This window comes from Orycteropus afer, unplaced genomic scaffold (genome assembly GCF_000298275.1).
Source record: "Orycteropus afer afer isolate SDZICR_OR568_19922 unplaced genomic scaffold, OryAfe1.0 scaffold00063, whole genome shotgun sequence".
In the NCBI taxonomy this organism is placed as follows: Eukaryota; Metazoa; Chordata; class Mammalia; order Tubulidentata; family Orycteropodidae; genus Orycteropus; species Orycteropus afer.
In genome coordinates, this window is record NW_006921650.1 from 5,540,356 (window position 1) to 5,557,383 (window position 17,028).

Here is a 17,028-nt window from a genome sequence, read left to right on the forward strand (position 1 = left end):
AAGCCAAGGCGGCCGCAAGCCCCATCTCCTCCAGAGACGGACTTTTCGGCTTGGACTTGTCGGCTTCTATACGCTTGTGAGCCATTTACCTAAGATAAATCTCTCTCTCTCTCTAAATATATATATATATACTTTGCTGGGTTTTTTGTGTTTCTCTAGAGAACCCAATCTAACACACCCATATATACACACTCACCCTTCCTGCAGCTCCACTCACTGAGTGAGAGCCACCACTTCCTTCTCCACCAATGGGCCAATGATAAAACGACCACCAAGAAGAGCCTGACTCACCCTTAACTGCTCTTCACAAACAGCAGAAATCTAAATATAACAATGTCACAATGTCTCAGAGGCAACAGACCATCACTATCAAAACAAAGAAGCAACATAAAGTGGTAGAAACAAGGGAGCAGGATATAGACCCAGAATATATGCCAAAAGAAGCAGTAGCATTGAAACTCCCTGATAAGGAATTCAGAAGAATTATATTTAGGTATTCAAAAGATTGAGAGAAAGATCAAGGAAAACATGGACAAAATCCTAGAACAATTTCAGAAGAAGTAACAAGAACAAAATGACAAAATACATGAAAAATTAGAAATGACACAAAATCTACAGATAGAAATCCAGAAGATTAAAACTAAATTTTCAGAAATAGATAACACATTGAAAAGGCAAAGGAGTAGAATCGAATCAATGGAAGACAGAATTCATGAGTTTGAAGACAAATACCTCAATACTTCTTTGGAAAGGGATCAATCAGAAAAAAGATCAAAACAAAATGAAGAAATCCTAAGGTTCATGTGGGATACCATCAAAGGAATAACCTACATGGAATTGGAATTCCAGAATAGGAAAAGAAAAAGAAAACCATTGAGAAAACTGTCCAAGATTTGTTGGAAGAGAATGTTCCTGATATGAGGAAAGATGAGAATATATCCACTCAGGAAGTCCAACAAACCCCAAATAGGACAGATTCCACAAGAAAATCACCAAGACAGATCATCATCAAACTCATCAACCAAAGACAAAGAAAGAATCCTGAAAGCAGCCCAGGAAAAACAAAAAGTTACCACAAAGGACAACCAATAAGAATAAGCTCTGATTTCTCAGTAGAAACCATGCAAGCAAGAAGGCAATGGGATGATATATATAAAACCCTGAGGGAGAAAAATTTCCAACCAAGAATTATATACCCTGCAAAACTGTCCCTGAAATATGAAGGTAAAATTAGGAGATTTCCACATAGGCAGAAATGAACATAATTTGTTAAAACCAGACCAACCTTACAAGAGATATTAAAAGGAGTCCTTTGAACAGAGAACCAATAATAGCCAATAACAACCAACTATTAATACACAAGATGACATAACCCAGAAACCAACGCAGCTCTGAGCATATCCAAAGAAAATAACAGGAATGCACAATATACATTCTTTTCCTATGCACATGGAACATTTTCCATGATAGACCATACATTAGGCCATAAAGCAAGCTTTAATAAATTTAAAAACACTGAAATATTGCAAAGCATCTTCTCAGATCACAATGCTATCAAATTAGAAATCAACAGCAGGAAGATAAATGGAAAAAGATCAAACACATGGAAACTGAATAACATTTTCCTTCAGGATGACTGGGTAATAGAAGAAATGAAAAATATTAAAAAATTCCTTGACTCAAACAAGAATGAAAACACAACATACCAAATTCTTTGGGACACAGCAAAAGCAGTGATCAGAGGCCAATTTATAGCAATGAATGCACACATCAAAACGGAAGAGTGATCCACAATCAACACTTTAAACCAAGCCCTCCAACAATTAGAAAAAGAACAGCAAGAAAAGCCAACAGTCACCAAAATAAAGGAAATAATAAAGATTTGAGCAGAAATCAATGAAACAGAAAATAGAAAGGCAATAGAAAAATCAACAAGACTAGAAGTTGGTTATCTGAAATGATTAATAAAACTGACAAACCACTGGCAAATGTAACAAAGGAAAAGAGGGAGAGAATACAAATAACACGAATAAGAAACGAAATGGGTGACATCACAATAGAACTGAAATAAAAAGGATAATATCAGGATACTATGAAGAACTGTACTCCAACAAATTTGAAAATCTGGAAGAAATGGAAAGATCTCTAGGAACACATTACTTACCTAAACTAATACACACTGAGATGGAAAAGTTGAACAGACCCATAACAAAAGAAGAAATTGAACAGGTCATAAAAAATTATCAACAAAAAAAGAGTCCTGGCCCAGACAGTTTCACCGGAAAATTCTATCAAACTTTCAGGAAAGAATTGACACCAATCCTACTCAAAATTATTCCAAACCATAAAAAAAGATGGAATCCTCCCTAACTCATTTTATGAAGCAAGCATGACCTTGATACCAAAACCAGGCAAAGATATCACTAAAAGGAATACTATAGACCAATATCCCTCATGAATATAGATGCAAAAATCTTCAACAAAATCCTAGCCAATAGACTCCAACACATATCCAAAAAATAATTCATTATGACCAAGTGGGGTTCTTATCAGGTATACAAGGGTAGTTCAACATTGGAAAAACAATCAATGTCATCCACCATATAAATAAAACAAAAGAAAAGAACCACATGATCATATAAATCGATGCAGAAAAGGCATTTGATAAAATCCAACACCCATTCCTGATCAAAACGCTCAGCAAAATAGGAATAGAAGGGACGTTCTTCAACATACTAATGGGCATATATGCAAAACCAACATCCAACATTATTCTCAGTGGAGACAGACTGAAACCATTCCCCTTGCAAACAGGAACCAGACAAAGATGCCCTCTATCACCACTTCTATTCAACACTGTACTGGAAATCCCAGCCAGGGCAAGAAAGCCAGAAAGGGAAATCAAAGACATACAAATTGGTAAGGAAGAAGGCAAACTATCCCTATTTGCTGATGATATGATCCTATACCTAGAAAACCCAAGAGACTCAGTCAAAAATCTACTGGAACTAATTGAGAGATTTAGCATCATGGCAGGATATAAGATCAACGTCCAAAAATCAGTTGGACTCCTCTGCAGCAGCAAAGAGATTGCTGAAAAAGAAATAAGGAAATCAATAGCATTTATAATAGCTACCAAAAAAAAAAAAAATACTTGGGAATAAATCTTACCAGGGACACAAAAGACCTGCACAAAGAAAAATACAAGACTACTTCAAGAAACCATAAGAGATCTACATAAATGGAAAAACACCATGCTCATGGATAGGAAGATTGACACTGTGAAAATGTCAATTCTACCAAAAGCAATCTATACGTTCAATGCAATCCCAATCCAGATCCAATCAACATTCTTTAAGGATATGGAAAAACCAATCACTAACTTTATATGGAAAGGAATGAGACGGGATAAGCAAAACAATATTGAGAAAGAAAAACAAAGTACGAGGTCTCACACTGCCAGATCTCAAAACCTATTATACAGCCACAGTAGTCAAAACTGTCTCGTATTGGTACAACAGACACACAGACCAATTGCAGTGTAGTAAATTACATAGTATGGCTTTTCTAGCCATAAGTGTTTGTAAACCCCCAAATTCCACGGTGGAATTTGCCATGAGCAGAGTAGCTCCTGACTGTTAATGTTATTCACCTGTGGTATTTCTATTGAGAATGGCAGGAAGCAATCTTCTGGGAACTTCTCTCTCTCTCTCTCTCTCTCTCTCTCTCACTCTCGCTCTCTCTCTCTCTCAGGTGTACAGAATTCTGATGTTGGGATTGGTTAGTTTGGTCACTTTGCCAGGCTCAAAAAGGAGCCCTCCCAGAGGCAGGAGTCTCTCTCTGATTGCTGGCTGAGAAAGACGTGCTGCTGAGAGAAATGCACTCCTGAGAGAGACATACATGTTGAGTGAGAGATGCGAGAGACACACATTGCTGCAAGACACACAAGAGACACGCATTGCTGAGAGAGACATCGAGAGACATGCACTGCTAGGAGAGAGACTGAGAAAGACTGTTGGCTGAGAGGCAGCAGTCTGAGAGAGACTGAGTGTATTCCTGAACTAGAATTATAGCCTACTGCTTCCCTAATAAACCCCATAATCTGTGAGTTCCCTAATAAACCCCATAATCTGTGAGTGGCTACGCAGTGAATTATCGAACCCAGCAGAGAGGTGATGGGTGCTGCAGGAAGAACAGCTGGTGTCAGGGTTGGTGAAAGGGCTGGAGGGAGGCAGCATATCTGGCCTTACAGGAATAGGCCTTAGGCTACTGATGGTGATTCTGTCTTCCTCTTGTGGGGTGAGAGGAAGGAGTTCAGAAGATGCAGCCTCCCTGCCCCTTTGGCACCAATGGAATAGAATTGAGAACCCAGAAAAAGATCCACTGACCTATGGTCCACTGATCTTTGACAAAGGGCCAAAATCCATTAAATGGAGAAGAGATTGTCTGTTTAACAAATGGTGCTGGCAAAACTGGACATCCATTTACAGAAAAATGAAACAAGATCTGTACCTCACACCATACACAAAAACGAACTCCAGATGGATCAAAGACTTAAATGTGAAACCTAAAACTATAAAGTTCCTCAAAGAAAAACTAGGGAAAATTTAGGGGCCCTAACATATGGCATAAATAGACTATCAAGCACATCCCAAAATCCACAAATAGCAGAAGATAAACTAAATGAATGGGACCTTCTAAAAATTAAATTTTTTATGTGCTTCCAAAGACTTCTCCAAAAGAGTCTAAAGAGAATCTACAGATTGGGAAAAAATATTTGGCAACAACACATCTGACAAGCAACTTTATCTCTAGAATTTATAGAAAACTCCAATACCTCAACAACAAAAACACAAATAATCCAATTCAAAAATGGGCAGAAGACATGAATAGACACTTCACCAAGGAGGATATCAGGCAACCAACAAACATATGAAGAAATGCTCATGATCATTAGTCATTAGAGGGATGCAAATCAAAACTACAATGAGATACCATCTTGCCCCAGCACTAGTAGCAAAGTTCAACAAGACAAAAAAATAACAAATGCTGACGAGGATGTCGAGAGACTGGGACTCTCATACACTGCTGGAGGAACTATAAAATGATACTACCACTGTGGAAAGAAGTATGGTGATTCCTTTAAAAAGTTGGAATTAGAAATACCAGTTGACCCAGCCATTCCATTACTAGGTATATATTCTAAAGAAGGGATAGCCAGAACAAGAACAGATAATATGCACACCCATGTTCACTGCAGCACTATTTACAATAGCCAAAAGATGGAAACAATGTAGGTGCCTACTAACAGAAGAATGGATAACCAAACTATGGTACATACACAGAATGGAATACTACGCAACCCTAAAGGATAACGCAGAATCGGCAAAACTCCGCATAACGTGGATGAACTTGGAGGATATTATGCCGAGAGAATAAGTCAATCACAGGACAAATACTGTAATAGTTTGTTATTGTAAAAAATCAAGGAAAGGTTTATACATGGAAGGAAATTTTCTTTGTTGGTTACCAGAGGTGGGAGGGGAGGGGAAGGGAGCGAACACTGTTAAGTAGAGACAAGTATTGATTTGGGTGAAAGGAAGCTCAAGGTACCAAATGTGAGTGATCAGCACAGTGGTACTGAGGAAGAGGAAGACATAGAGAGGTGCATGGGAGATACAGACAACTAAGATGAACCATTCTGCACTTACAGTACTACGTTGTCAATGAAGGCAAACATTGATATATGGGTGGATGGATAGATGGGTGCACAGGATGAACTATTAGTTATGTCTATGCAGGGGGGAGTGTGCCCATGACCATGTATAGGGTTGGCAGGCAATGTTTCTACAAGTGTATTTGTATGTTCTGTAAGAATTTCCAGGTATAGAGTAGAGCTGACAAGGGACAAGGTTGTAGTCCCTTCTTGACCATAGCCAGCTACACAGAGGGAGTGGGTAGTTGGATCTGTGGGCTCAGGAACTTAGTTGGAGGGCACATCAAGCTCAATTGGCATAACATACTATACAAAAGCATTGTTCCACATCCTACTTTGGCAAGTAGTGACTGGGATCTTAAAAGCTTGCAAGCAGCCATCTAGATGCAACAGTGGGTCTCTCCTCATCAAGAGCAAAGAAGAATGAGGAAAACCAAAGACACATGAAAACAATTAGTCCAAGGGACTGGTACACCATGTGATCCTCAGTCTATATGTCTATGAGACCAGAAGAACTAGATGGTGCCCCGCTACCACTGTCAACCACTCAGAGGGGTATCTGTGTAGGAGATACTGGATGGAGAGGGAGAACAATGTGGAACAAAACTCAAAATAATTTAAAAAAAAAAAAAAAAGAGAGAGGGGTCTAAGTTTGCTGGTCTGATAGAGCCCGGTAGAACCACTGAGACTATGGCCCCTCATTGCTATTTAAGTCTGGAATTTAATCCACTCCTGTAGCTTCCAGCCAAACAAAAGACAGGCATATCAGCTGAACATTTACCTTAGGTAGATACACTCCTTAGAGAGATCAATCATGGGAGGGCAGAAGGGATGCGCAGGGAGGCACCTCAGGGGGCAGGAGTGAATGGGAGGGAAGGACACAGGGAGGAGGTAACTATGGGAAGGAAGTGGGAGCAGAGTTGTTACATTGTGGTAAACTGTAGTCAATGTCATGAGACAAAGTGTGTGTGAGCTGCTGTATGGAAAGTGAATTGGCTCTGTCAAGTTTCACCCAAATCACAATAAAAATTAAAAAAAAAAAAAAGAGAGAGAGATGAGAGATCTGTTTGTTCTATCCTAAAAAGGAGACTTGCCTACATGCTTCCTGATCCTGATCTTGTGGATGCTCATTCCAAATTTTTCCTTAAACACTTAACTGTAGTGCAGTTCGGGAGTTCTGTGAGACATTGCAGTGAACTGACAAACCCAAACAGGAGAGGGAAGATAGCTGAGGGGAGGGAGAGTGGCTGGTGTCAGAGATGAAGTGTACAGCAGCTTGGCGAATGTGGAAATCTGGGATATATTTGACCTCTGCCTCACAGAAATTGGCTCTGTCCTGATTCTTATATTTAAAGTTATTCCCATGGAGAACGTTTAAATGAAGGAACATTTATATCTAGCATGTCTAAATGTAGTACAGATGAATATATAAACTTTTACAACAGAAGATTCAATTAGTTTTCAAACCATGACACATTTCAAGTTTTTTAAGGAAGCCTTGAGCAGGAAGAGTAGTATGTAAGTCACGCATTATGGGAACAGTTATGAACATTTTTGGGACAGCAGAATCCTTTGAAAAACTTGATAAATGCAATGGACCTATTTTTACAGATGAAAATGTACAATGGTTATGTTCGTCCATATGAAGCTCCAAATTAAGAATTTCAGATCCAGGACCAAGAACTGAAGTAAAAAGGCTACATGTCTTCTCCCATTCAATTACTTCATAATATACTTTTGTAAAAGCCTACATAAAATTGTGAAAACAATAGATGTGACACACACTAGACAGCTCAAAACAAACTGCTTTAATGTTTTCACCACATTACATACACATGGAACTACTACATTGTACCTGTTAACACAGCATAAAAACTCTGTTAAATGCAATCCACCAAGCACACTACCTCAGTAATGTTCAGACTTAAACAATTATAAAGATCAACAGTTTTCTGATTAAGAAAAAAGCAACATCCTTTCAAAACTAACCTGTGTTTTTCCAAGAAGTCGGTAAGCTTGCTGAACCTTGGTATAATGGTTAATGTCAAAATTCTTGCAGATTTTGGAAAGAGCTACATCCAACTGTTCCTATGAAATTAAATGAGGAGGTAAGAGGTGGTTATGGAATTATGCTTCAAGGGCAAAGAGAAGAAAATAGTAAGACTAATTTTTCATTTTTAATTAATATTTAAATATTTGTTATCACACTGAATTTAGCAAACAAAAACACATTTAGATAAATTTATAAATAAATGATCATTTGGATAATTTAAGTAATTAACATTCATGAGAAACTATAATCAAGTTTATTTAGCTATTAATCTTTCTATTTATAAAAATTCATGTGTAGAGTCTCAAGGGACACAAAATAAGTGTATTATTTTTTTAAGGAGTTTTTTTTGTTTGTTTGCTTTTAACTTCATGTTCCCTAAAACATATGAGCTAAAATCTTAAAATTGTATGAACTACATTCATGGAACTATAGAGAAATAATAAAACAATTCTTCTATAATCTCTGGGAAGTAATTGTCAAAAAAAACTTCTTTGATCGTAAAAGCACATACCTCAAGGTTTACACTTTTGTCACTAAATCTCAATAATTTTAAAACAATGATTTTCTACCTAAGCATAGAATAATACTGTATATTAAGAGTGAAGAAATGGGTTTTCAATAGAAAGCCCTAATTAAAAATATATAGAGGATTTTACTTATGAGATTTTTAAAGCCACTGTTTTCATGATTATCAAATAAATTAGCCTTTTTCACAACCAGCAAATAGTTGCATTCATGACCAAGAACTACTTTCATAAAAGGTAATTTGAAAGTCTAGCTTTACCTTTTATAAGTTCTCTTACCAGGAAAACAGCAAGAAAAAAATTCCAGAAGATACTATTCTTATTATATTTGCTAAAATGAATATGGGGGGAAAGCAAAGCCTTGTGTTCATAATGACTTCCTTTTCTTTTTAGTGTCTATATTTTTGATGAACTGTGAGATATTATTTTAAGGTTTAGGAATTTAGGAAGGCTTTCATAAGCTAGTAATTATTATTAAGTAAATCAAGTCATTAAACTGAAAAAAAAGAACCACTTGGTCATCAAAAAATAGTAGGTGGACAGTTACTTTGGCTACAGTTTGGATAATGAGGACATTAACTATGACCAACAGTTTCAGGATTTTCTGGTAATGGTGATATTTTAAAACACTGTTTTCTAATCCTATGATTCCAAGTTTACAAATAGATTAACACTAACTTGGACATCAAGAGATATTCAAAATAACAATTGAAACACTGGTAATAATAATATGAAAGCCAAAACATAAGGTGTACTTATGCCATTCAAGAATCTCTGCAAAGAAAACGTCATTTTGATGTGACCCTTCTTACCTCAATTTGTTCTAAAGTATCTTGCAGCTTTGAATTCAGTTCACTATTTAATAAAACAGAGTTAGATGTATCTATCATTAAAATGGAGAAACTAAGGGCTAAACAAATACATGCCAACTACATAAACATTCAACTACATAAATTCAATGACAGACAGTATGAGCAATAAATCTTACTACTGATTCTATAGCAGCCATTTGGAAGTATTGCTATACTGCTCATTCTACTAGAATTTAAAAGAAATTTTTATCTATATACATACATACAGATAAAATTACATTTTCATGTTTCCAAAAAGAAACTTGAAGGAACAACCCAAAATTGGTGAGGAAAAAAAAAAAGTTAAGTTACCTCTGGGGAAGAGGGATGGACTAGAGTAGCAGTAAAAAAGATAGAGGATAAATCTCTGAATGTACGTTGTTTTATATTGTTTATTGGAAGCATAGAAATGTTTTTAGTATTTAAAAATTTAAACCAAAAGATTAAAAGAAAGTAATTTCTAAAATCAAATACAAAATGAAACAAATGAACCTAACCATGTATCAAAATGATCAAAAATTTACCTCAAAAATCACAGTAATTTTACTATCTATACTTAATGGTATAAATCTGAGAATATTATTATTATTTTAAACTAACTGACACAATTCCACATAATCCACAGGAGAAAGCATAGAATAGGAAGAAGTAAGAATAATAGCTTAAGCTTTGGAGCCAAAGTGATTACAGAAGAAACCCAACTAATCCTCTTAGAAGCTTATGACCTTAACAAGGTACTTAATGCTTCTGAACCTTGGTTTCCTCATTTGTCAACTGGAGATAATAACATCTACCTCATAGGGACTCAGTGAAATCACACACATAAAACAGTATCTTATCTGGCAAATGTGAAAATATTCAATCAACTATGTCCCATAAAGCAGTGAGTCCCTGGGTGGTGCAGAGTTGACATCCTTGGCTGATAACGGCAAAGGCTGACAGTTTGAGTCAACCCACCAGCACCTAGGAAGAAAGGCTTGACAACCTACTTCTGAAAAATCAGCCACCACTCAGACACAAATGAGGTTGTGAGGAGCAGAATCAACACAACAGCTACTGGTTTTAGAGTGCAGTCACCATCCTAACTATTTGCCTGAATTCTCTTCCAACAAGCTTGACTGGCATCTTCTCCTGCCCTCTCCAGATCGCTGCTCTATTATTTACCACTTTCATAAATTTTAATTCTCTTCTCTTCTAGCTCCTCTCTCTCTCAACTTAAAAAAGTAGGCTAAAGGCTTTTTTAGCCTTAAAAAGAAGTCTTCTGTATACCGTTTTGCTCTCAAGGAAACATTTCACCAAGTCCTTTCCTTAATTAATAAAATGTTTGGTTCAGATCCAAGCTAGAATTAAGTTCCTTAGCCTCTTTGGTATCCTCATCTAAATAACTGATATCTACACTTCATGAAGAGGTTGTAAAGCTGTGAAAACAAGGTTCTGGTACATGTAAAGAGTTCAATAAGTCCTCACCCCACTTGAATCTGGAAGGAAAAATATCACTGCTTCTCTTCCCCAGAGAGGCTCCTTTTCCCATATTCTTTTTCTTGGCACATAGCATCATCACCTCATCAATTCAAGCTGAAGATCTCAGAATCCTCTTTAAAATCAAATTCTCTTGACACGATTCTACCATGTCAGTATTTCTCATATCCAGCCACGAAAAAACCAAACCCAACCCATTGCTGTTGAGTCAGTTCTGACTCATGAAGAACCTGGATGGTGCAGTTCATACTCAACTACTAACTGAAAGGCTGGCAGTATGAACCCCCCCAGAAGAAAGTCCTGGTGATCAGCTTCTCTACAGGTCACAGCCAACCAAACCCAATAGAGCAGTTCCACTCTGTACCATATGGGGTCACTATATCAGCTACACTTCTCAGTTCTGTGTCCTAACTCAAGCATTACTACCTTGTGCCTCCTAATGAATTTCCACATGCAACACACATACATCTCAAGCTTCAATCCATTCATCCACTTATTTGGCAAATACCATAAATATTGTTCAACATCCGCCAGCAAGCTCTCTGAGCAGAGGTCTAACTTCAGACTGGATTTGGTCAATATTCTGTTTGGTTTGACAGACACAGTATTTTCAAATAGCTTAAATTTGAAAGGTTTTAGGCAAGTACTCTCAAATCGCATGGGCCATACCACTCTCTACTGTATTGCATCTATCAGCTTCACATTTATGTTGCATGCCTGGTCCCTAAAAGCATTTGAGTTTGCAGCTCCTAAGCAAAGCAGAAATAAAATCACAATAATCCCCTGCTTTAAAACCTTTGGTGGCTTCCCATTAAAGCAAAAGATAAAGGTTGGTATGGCATGATCCTTCGCAATCTGACAAAATTAACTAACTTCCAATTCATTTTTCAATGCCTATATTTTAGCCACCTGAACATGTGAAATCTTCATACAAACAACAGACTTTCAAACCCTCTTTTCTTATGTATAGGAGGTTTGGTGGTGTAGTGGTTAAGGTATTTGACTGCTAATCAAAAGGTTGGTGGTTCAAATATACCAGTCACTCCGCAGAAGAAAGAGGAGGCAGTCTGCTTCCATAAAGATTTATAGCCTTGGAAACCCAATGGGGGCCACCATGAGTCAGAATCAACTCCATGGCAGTAAGTTTGGTTTTGGTTTTGGTTCCTGTGCGTGAGGCTCTGAGTGGCACAAAATTAAGCACTCAAATTACTAACCAACAGGCTGGTAGCCTAAGCCCACCCAGAGACACCTCAGAACAAAGACCTGGCAATCTGCTTCAAAATGTTCACAGCCTTGAAAATCCAATAGAGCAGTTTTACTCTGCATGCATGGGGTCTGTGAGTCAGAACCTACTAGGTTCTGTTCTTGCACACACTGTTCACAATAACTAGAATTCTCCCTTTCTCACTCACAAATGTACATTTATCTTTCCAGGCCCAATTCAAATGTCACCTTCTCTGGACAGCCTTCCCCTGCTGTTCACAACATTCTGTTCCTAGCACCCTGTATTATATAGTAAGAAACATCGGTGACTGAACCCACAGCTGACTCAAAGCAGGTACTCAAATAAATACCTGCTGAATCAAATTTGCCATTAAAGAAAATGGTAAAATTTTATTTCCTACCTCAACAAATAAAACTACAGAGAAAGAAAAAAGGGAGGAGAATGTATTAGAAGGAAAAAAACCACATTAGACTTTGAGTCTACAAGTGCCTTAGCAAGAGCAAAAAGAGATCAGCAGAGCTAAAGCTAGTTCGTCTCTTCTGTCTTGTGGGGTTCAGAAGTCCCCCCAAAGACTGAAACCAGAGACGCATACATAGAAAAACAAGAACACCTGGAATAATGAGCAACTTACAACTAGTAAAAACAGTCTTTCAGGTAATAATTTGAGTTTAGGGGAAGAAGAAATACATCTAAATTCATTGAAAGGTAGCATAAAGGATTCTTTAGTTTCTCTACTGAGAAAAATGGCCTTTAGAGTCTATAAAATTGTTACAGATTTTTATTTCTATTACTTATGGTTAAAATGATTCTATAGCCTATATATTAACCAAAACCAAACTCACTGCCATTGAGTCAGATCTGACTCATAGCAACCCCTCCTTGGGTTTCTGAGGTGGTATCACTACAGAAGTAGATTGCCCAATCTTCCTTCTGAGGAATGGCTGGTGGGTTTGAACCACTAGCCTTCTGGTTAGCAGTCAAATGTCTTAGGCACCATGCCACCAGAGCCCCCATCCCATATGTTATGTAAATACATATATATCCTATATATATGCAAACATGATAATAGTAATAGTATGTAAAATCTTCTAAATATATATATATATATATATAATATATATATATATTATATATATATATATATATAAACCATAAAATCTGGTTTTATTAGAAACAGTTTCAAACTCTATGACTGTAGTTTGACAACAATTTACTACTACTCATTAAAAGCATATATAATGAAATTATTTACTGAAGGAGTGGACACACTAACACCAGCTTTTAAAGAAGTCCTTAATGACTATTTAGAAATGAATTTAAGCTATTACAATCAATTAATCAAAGATCTGTTAAAAGGATCTATTCATAAATATTTTGATATATAAAGGTACATTATGGTAAAAAAAAAAATTACTAGTTCTAGATGTAAGGCTAAGGAGCTATCAAAGGTTATCTGTAAGCTGAATGGAACAAATCACACAATTCTACAGTGTATTTTTACCATCATTACAGAAAACATTACATATAATATTGTCATAAATAACTAAGAGTGTTCCAAATGGCTCACCTAGGAGAAACACACACACATCCTAGAAAGATTGCTTAGAAATAAAAATTTTATACAAATTCAACAGTACAGAGAAAAGATAATACAGAGGTACTTAGCATTTTATTGATATTTCCCTGGCTTTCTATTAACAAGTCATGTGATTTAAGTGAAGTTCCTTAATATCTTTGGGCATCAGTTTCCTCTATAAAGGTAGGTTAGGTCTACCGTAGGTTGCTTCCATCTTTGAGGTTCCATGATTCTATTATATGCTGCATATCAATTACCATGATTGATCTTTGCACATGATTCAGTGAAGTGCTATTATTTCTAGACTAGATTTAAGCAACAGACTTCTAAAGTCTTTATCATATTTCTGTCTATTGGCTAGGATGTGTTTCAATCTGGAAATTCCAGCCTAGTTAGTTCTGAGGCCTAGTGCAGGGACTCCAATCTAATCACAGATAGCAAAGAAAACTTGATCTCAAACATCTTGAAGCTAAACCAACAATCTTAAAGTATCCTGAATACTAACATAGACATTCAAGCCAGATTGCAAAAGAGCACCTGAAACCAAGATCTCGGTCCTTACTCTGTTCAGAAGTTCCCCGCCTAGTCTAGAACCCAATACCAATCATTCACCAGAAAGGAAATCCAGAGTCCACTATTAAGGGTAGTACTTGCTCAAAACATCTCCAAACTATAAATCACTATTTTATCACCATCCTCATGACTCAGTTTTCAAAAGCTAAAAAAAAAAGCAAGCTTTAATGAGAAATATTATTAAAATCTAATTCAGAATTATTGTTCAGTCAGTGCCCCTTAGCTGACAGTATGTAAAATTTTCTATGCACAAGACAGAATGTTCTCAGGTTCCCTTCAAATGGTTTCTTTCAAAAGAAATGAAAAACAATAAAGCAGTTTTCACTTTTAAAAATAACTTTCCTCAATACTAATTTAGATAAATTTCAAGTGAAAAAAATTTAAATGCATCATTCACAGCTGTACTTTAGCATAAACATTTTAATTCTTACTCCCAGTAAACCCCAATTAAATGACTCTTGTCAATCAACTCAAGAAATGTCAAACAAAATAAAAATGTTCCCTGTCAGTTGTAAAAGTGAACAAACCTGATATTTCAGAATCTTTTTTATAGATACTGAAACACGGCACATCTCAAGGAAAATAAAAAGTATGGAAGAAGTACTTTGTTGTTGTTGTTGTTGTTATGTGCCGTCGAGTCGGCCCCGACTCATAGCGACCCCTCCCTGGGTTTCCGAGGCAGTATCACTACGGAAGTAGGATTGCCCAACCTTCCTTCCGAGGAGTGGCTGGTGGGTTTGAACCGCCAGCCGTCTGGTTAGCAGGCAAGTGTCTTAGCCACTATGCTACCAGAGTACTAGTTCACTTCCATTTTTCAACCAACTGGGTGCATCATAATGCATACCTGGCCCTTTATGTATTAAAAGTGCATAGCTGTATAATCTGAAATTTACTGGAAATAAAATAAGTGGTTCTTTATACATAAGCAAGTACGTGAATTTTTGTTCTGCTTTCAGAATCTTAAGAGTCGTCCTTAATTGTTCCATTTAATCTCTTCATCTTATTTCTCCTAAAAACATAGTCTCTGTCTTCAACCAAAAACCTTATTTCCCATAAAGGAGAGATGTGACTAGGAAGAAAAGGAAAAACACAAGATCTACCCAGGAAAGATGAAGAGGTAGATGAGCAGGTACATTTGTTTTCCTGCATAATGAACTTGTCTGCAGTGTAAAAGTCACAGCAGAATCCACAAATGGTTCTAAATCATGGAGTGGTTCTGTCTCATAAAACCCCAAACCTCACTGAGCTATGCCTCTTAAAGGATACTTCTAAAAGGAATGTATTTTGTGATTCTCTAGTCATCGACAGACTTGAAAATTAATTTAATGTTAAAGAAAATGAGATTATCTAAATTCAGCTGGAAATTAATTACTATTCCTATGATTACCAAAGCGTCAAGTGATTTTTCACTCTGATTCATTCAGAGCCAAGCAAAGATTAAATCTTGCCTTTGGCTAAATTCTGTAACTTCAGGACAATTATATGAAATTTTAAAGTGTTAATGAATAGTCTGACCAGCCCCACCGAGAGAGATCAAAAATAGGTCATGTATTGTGTTTGGAAGAACAGACGAAAAAGAGCAAAAGAAAAATGAATGTCCAGAATAAAAACGGTGCTTCTGCCCAATAAAAGCAAAAAACAATAAAGTTAGAACAAAGTGGCTTTCATCTTGGTGGACTCAAACTGTCCCACAAATCAACTAATCGTATCCCTATATTCCTTTCTTATTGAAAAAAATTTCCTTATACTTACACTTCAACCACCTCCCATCAAAACTGCCTCCACAAAGGTTAACTATGACTTTAAAAGAAATAATAAATAATGTTTTACTTTATTTTTGGTGAAAATATACAAAGCAAAACTCATTCAACAGTTTCTGGACATAATGATCAGTGACACTGGTTACATTCTTCACATTGCGCTAACACGCGTTGTTTCAGTTCTCATTGTTTCACTATGACTTCTTTGCTGCTAAAATTCCAATAGATACTTTGCAGTCCTTATCTCACTCAGCAGCTCTGCCTCAGACGTTTTACTCATGGTGCCCAGTATCTCTCATCCACAACCCGTTGTAACTTGACCTAGCTGACTCCTCTCCCAGGTCCTCCTCCAGAAGCCTTTCTTGACCCCCAAAGGGGGTTGGACCCCAATGCTTCCGCTGTGCATTGGATTTTCTTCTCTCTAAGGCCCATCTCACTTATACCTACTTCAGGGCATGTCCTTCTCGATGGAGTCTGTATTTTACAGGCATAATATTGATTACCACACATATTGTTCATCACTAAAATGACACTTTCCAGTGAACTGACTGGCCTATTGCAAAAACTCAGTAAATTAAAAAAAAAAAAAAATCCACTGCCATTGAGTCAATTCTGACTCATAGTAACCTCCATTGGGTTTCTGAGGCCATAAACCTTTACAGAAGTAGATTGCCCAGTCTTCCTTCCATGCAGTGGCTGGTGGGTTTGAACCACCAACCTTCTGGTTAGCAGTCAGATGCCTTAGGCACTGTGCTACCAGAGCTCCTTCAGTAAATATATAACTTTGAATTATTTTCACGCATTGACAAACAAGCTGTTACCACTGTAACAGATTTTCACCACAAAAATGAACTAAGTGTTTTCCAGGGCCCTGAAGATGGCAGTGAATTTTTGGGCTTTGAAGACCTTGTAAGAAAATTTCCTATTATATTCAATAGACTAGAGCTAACTATTCACTCAACTTAAATAGTATAAAGGACATGATCAAGTTTTTAATAGTGGTTATTGAGTATAATCAAAATCAATAAAACCAAAACATCACTGGTATCTACCCAATTATGTACTTCCTAATAAAATAAAAAGTGTGTAATCCAATCTGCGTTATCTTTAAATAACTATGACAAATATCTGAATACCATCTCTGGAAGGGAAAAAAACTATCCTTTAATCTATGCCTAGGAGCTCTGGTAGCATAGTGGCTCAGGCACTTGACTGCTAACCAGAAGGCTGGCGGTTCAAACCCACCAGCCACTCCTCGGAAGGAAGGTTGG

General features: G+C 36.8%; 1 protein-coding gene across 1 annotated transcript in view; it reads right to left on the reverse strand.

Moving 5' to 3' along the window:
• Window positions 1–17,028, reverse strand: part of VPS50 (VPS50 subunit of EARP/GARPII complex) — a 154,572-nt gene that overhangs the window by 123,966 nt on the left and 13,578 nt on the right. The window contains 2 exon segments of the mRNA XM_007939810.2: window positions 7,706–7,804; window positions 9,106–9,148. Of these exon segments, the coding sequence (XP_007938001.2) occupies window positions 7,706–7,804; window positions 9,106–9,148 (142 nt within the window).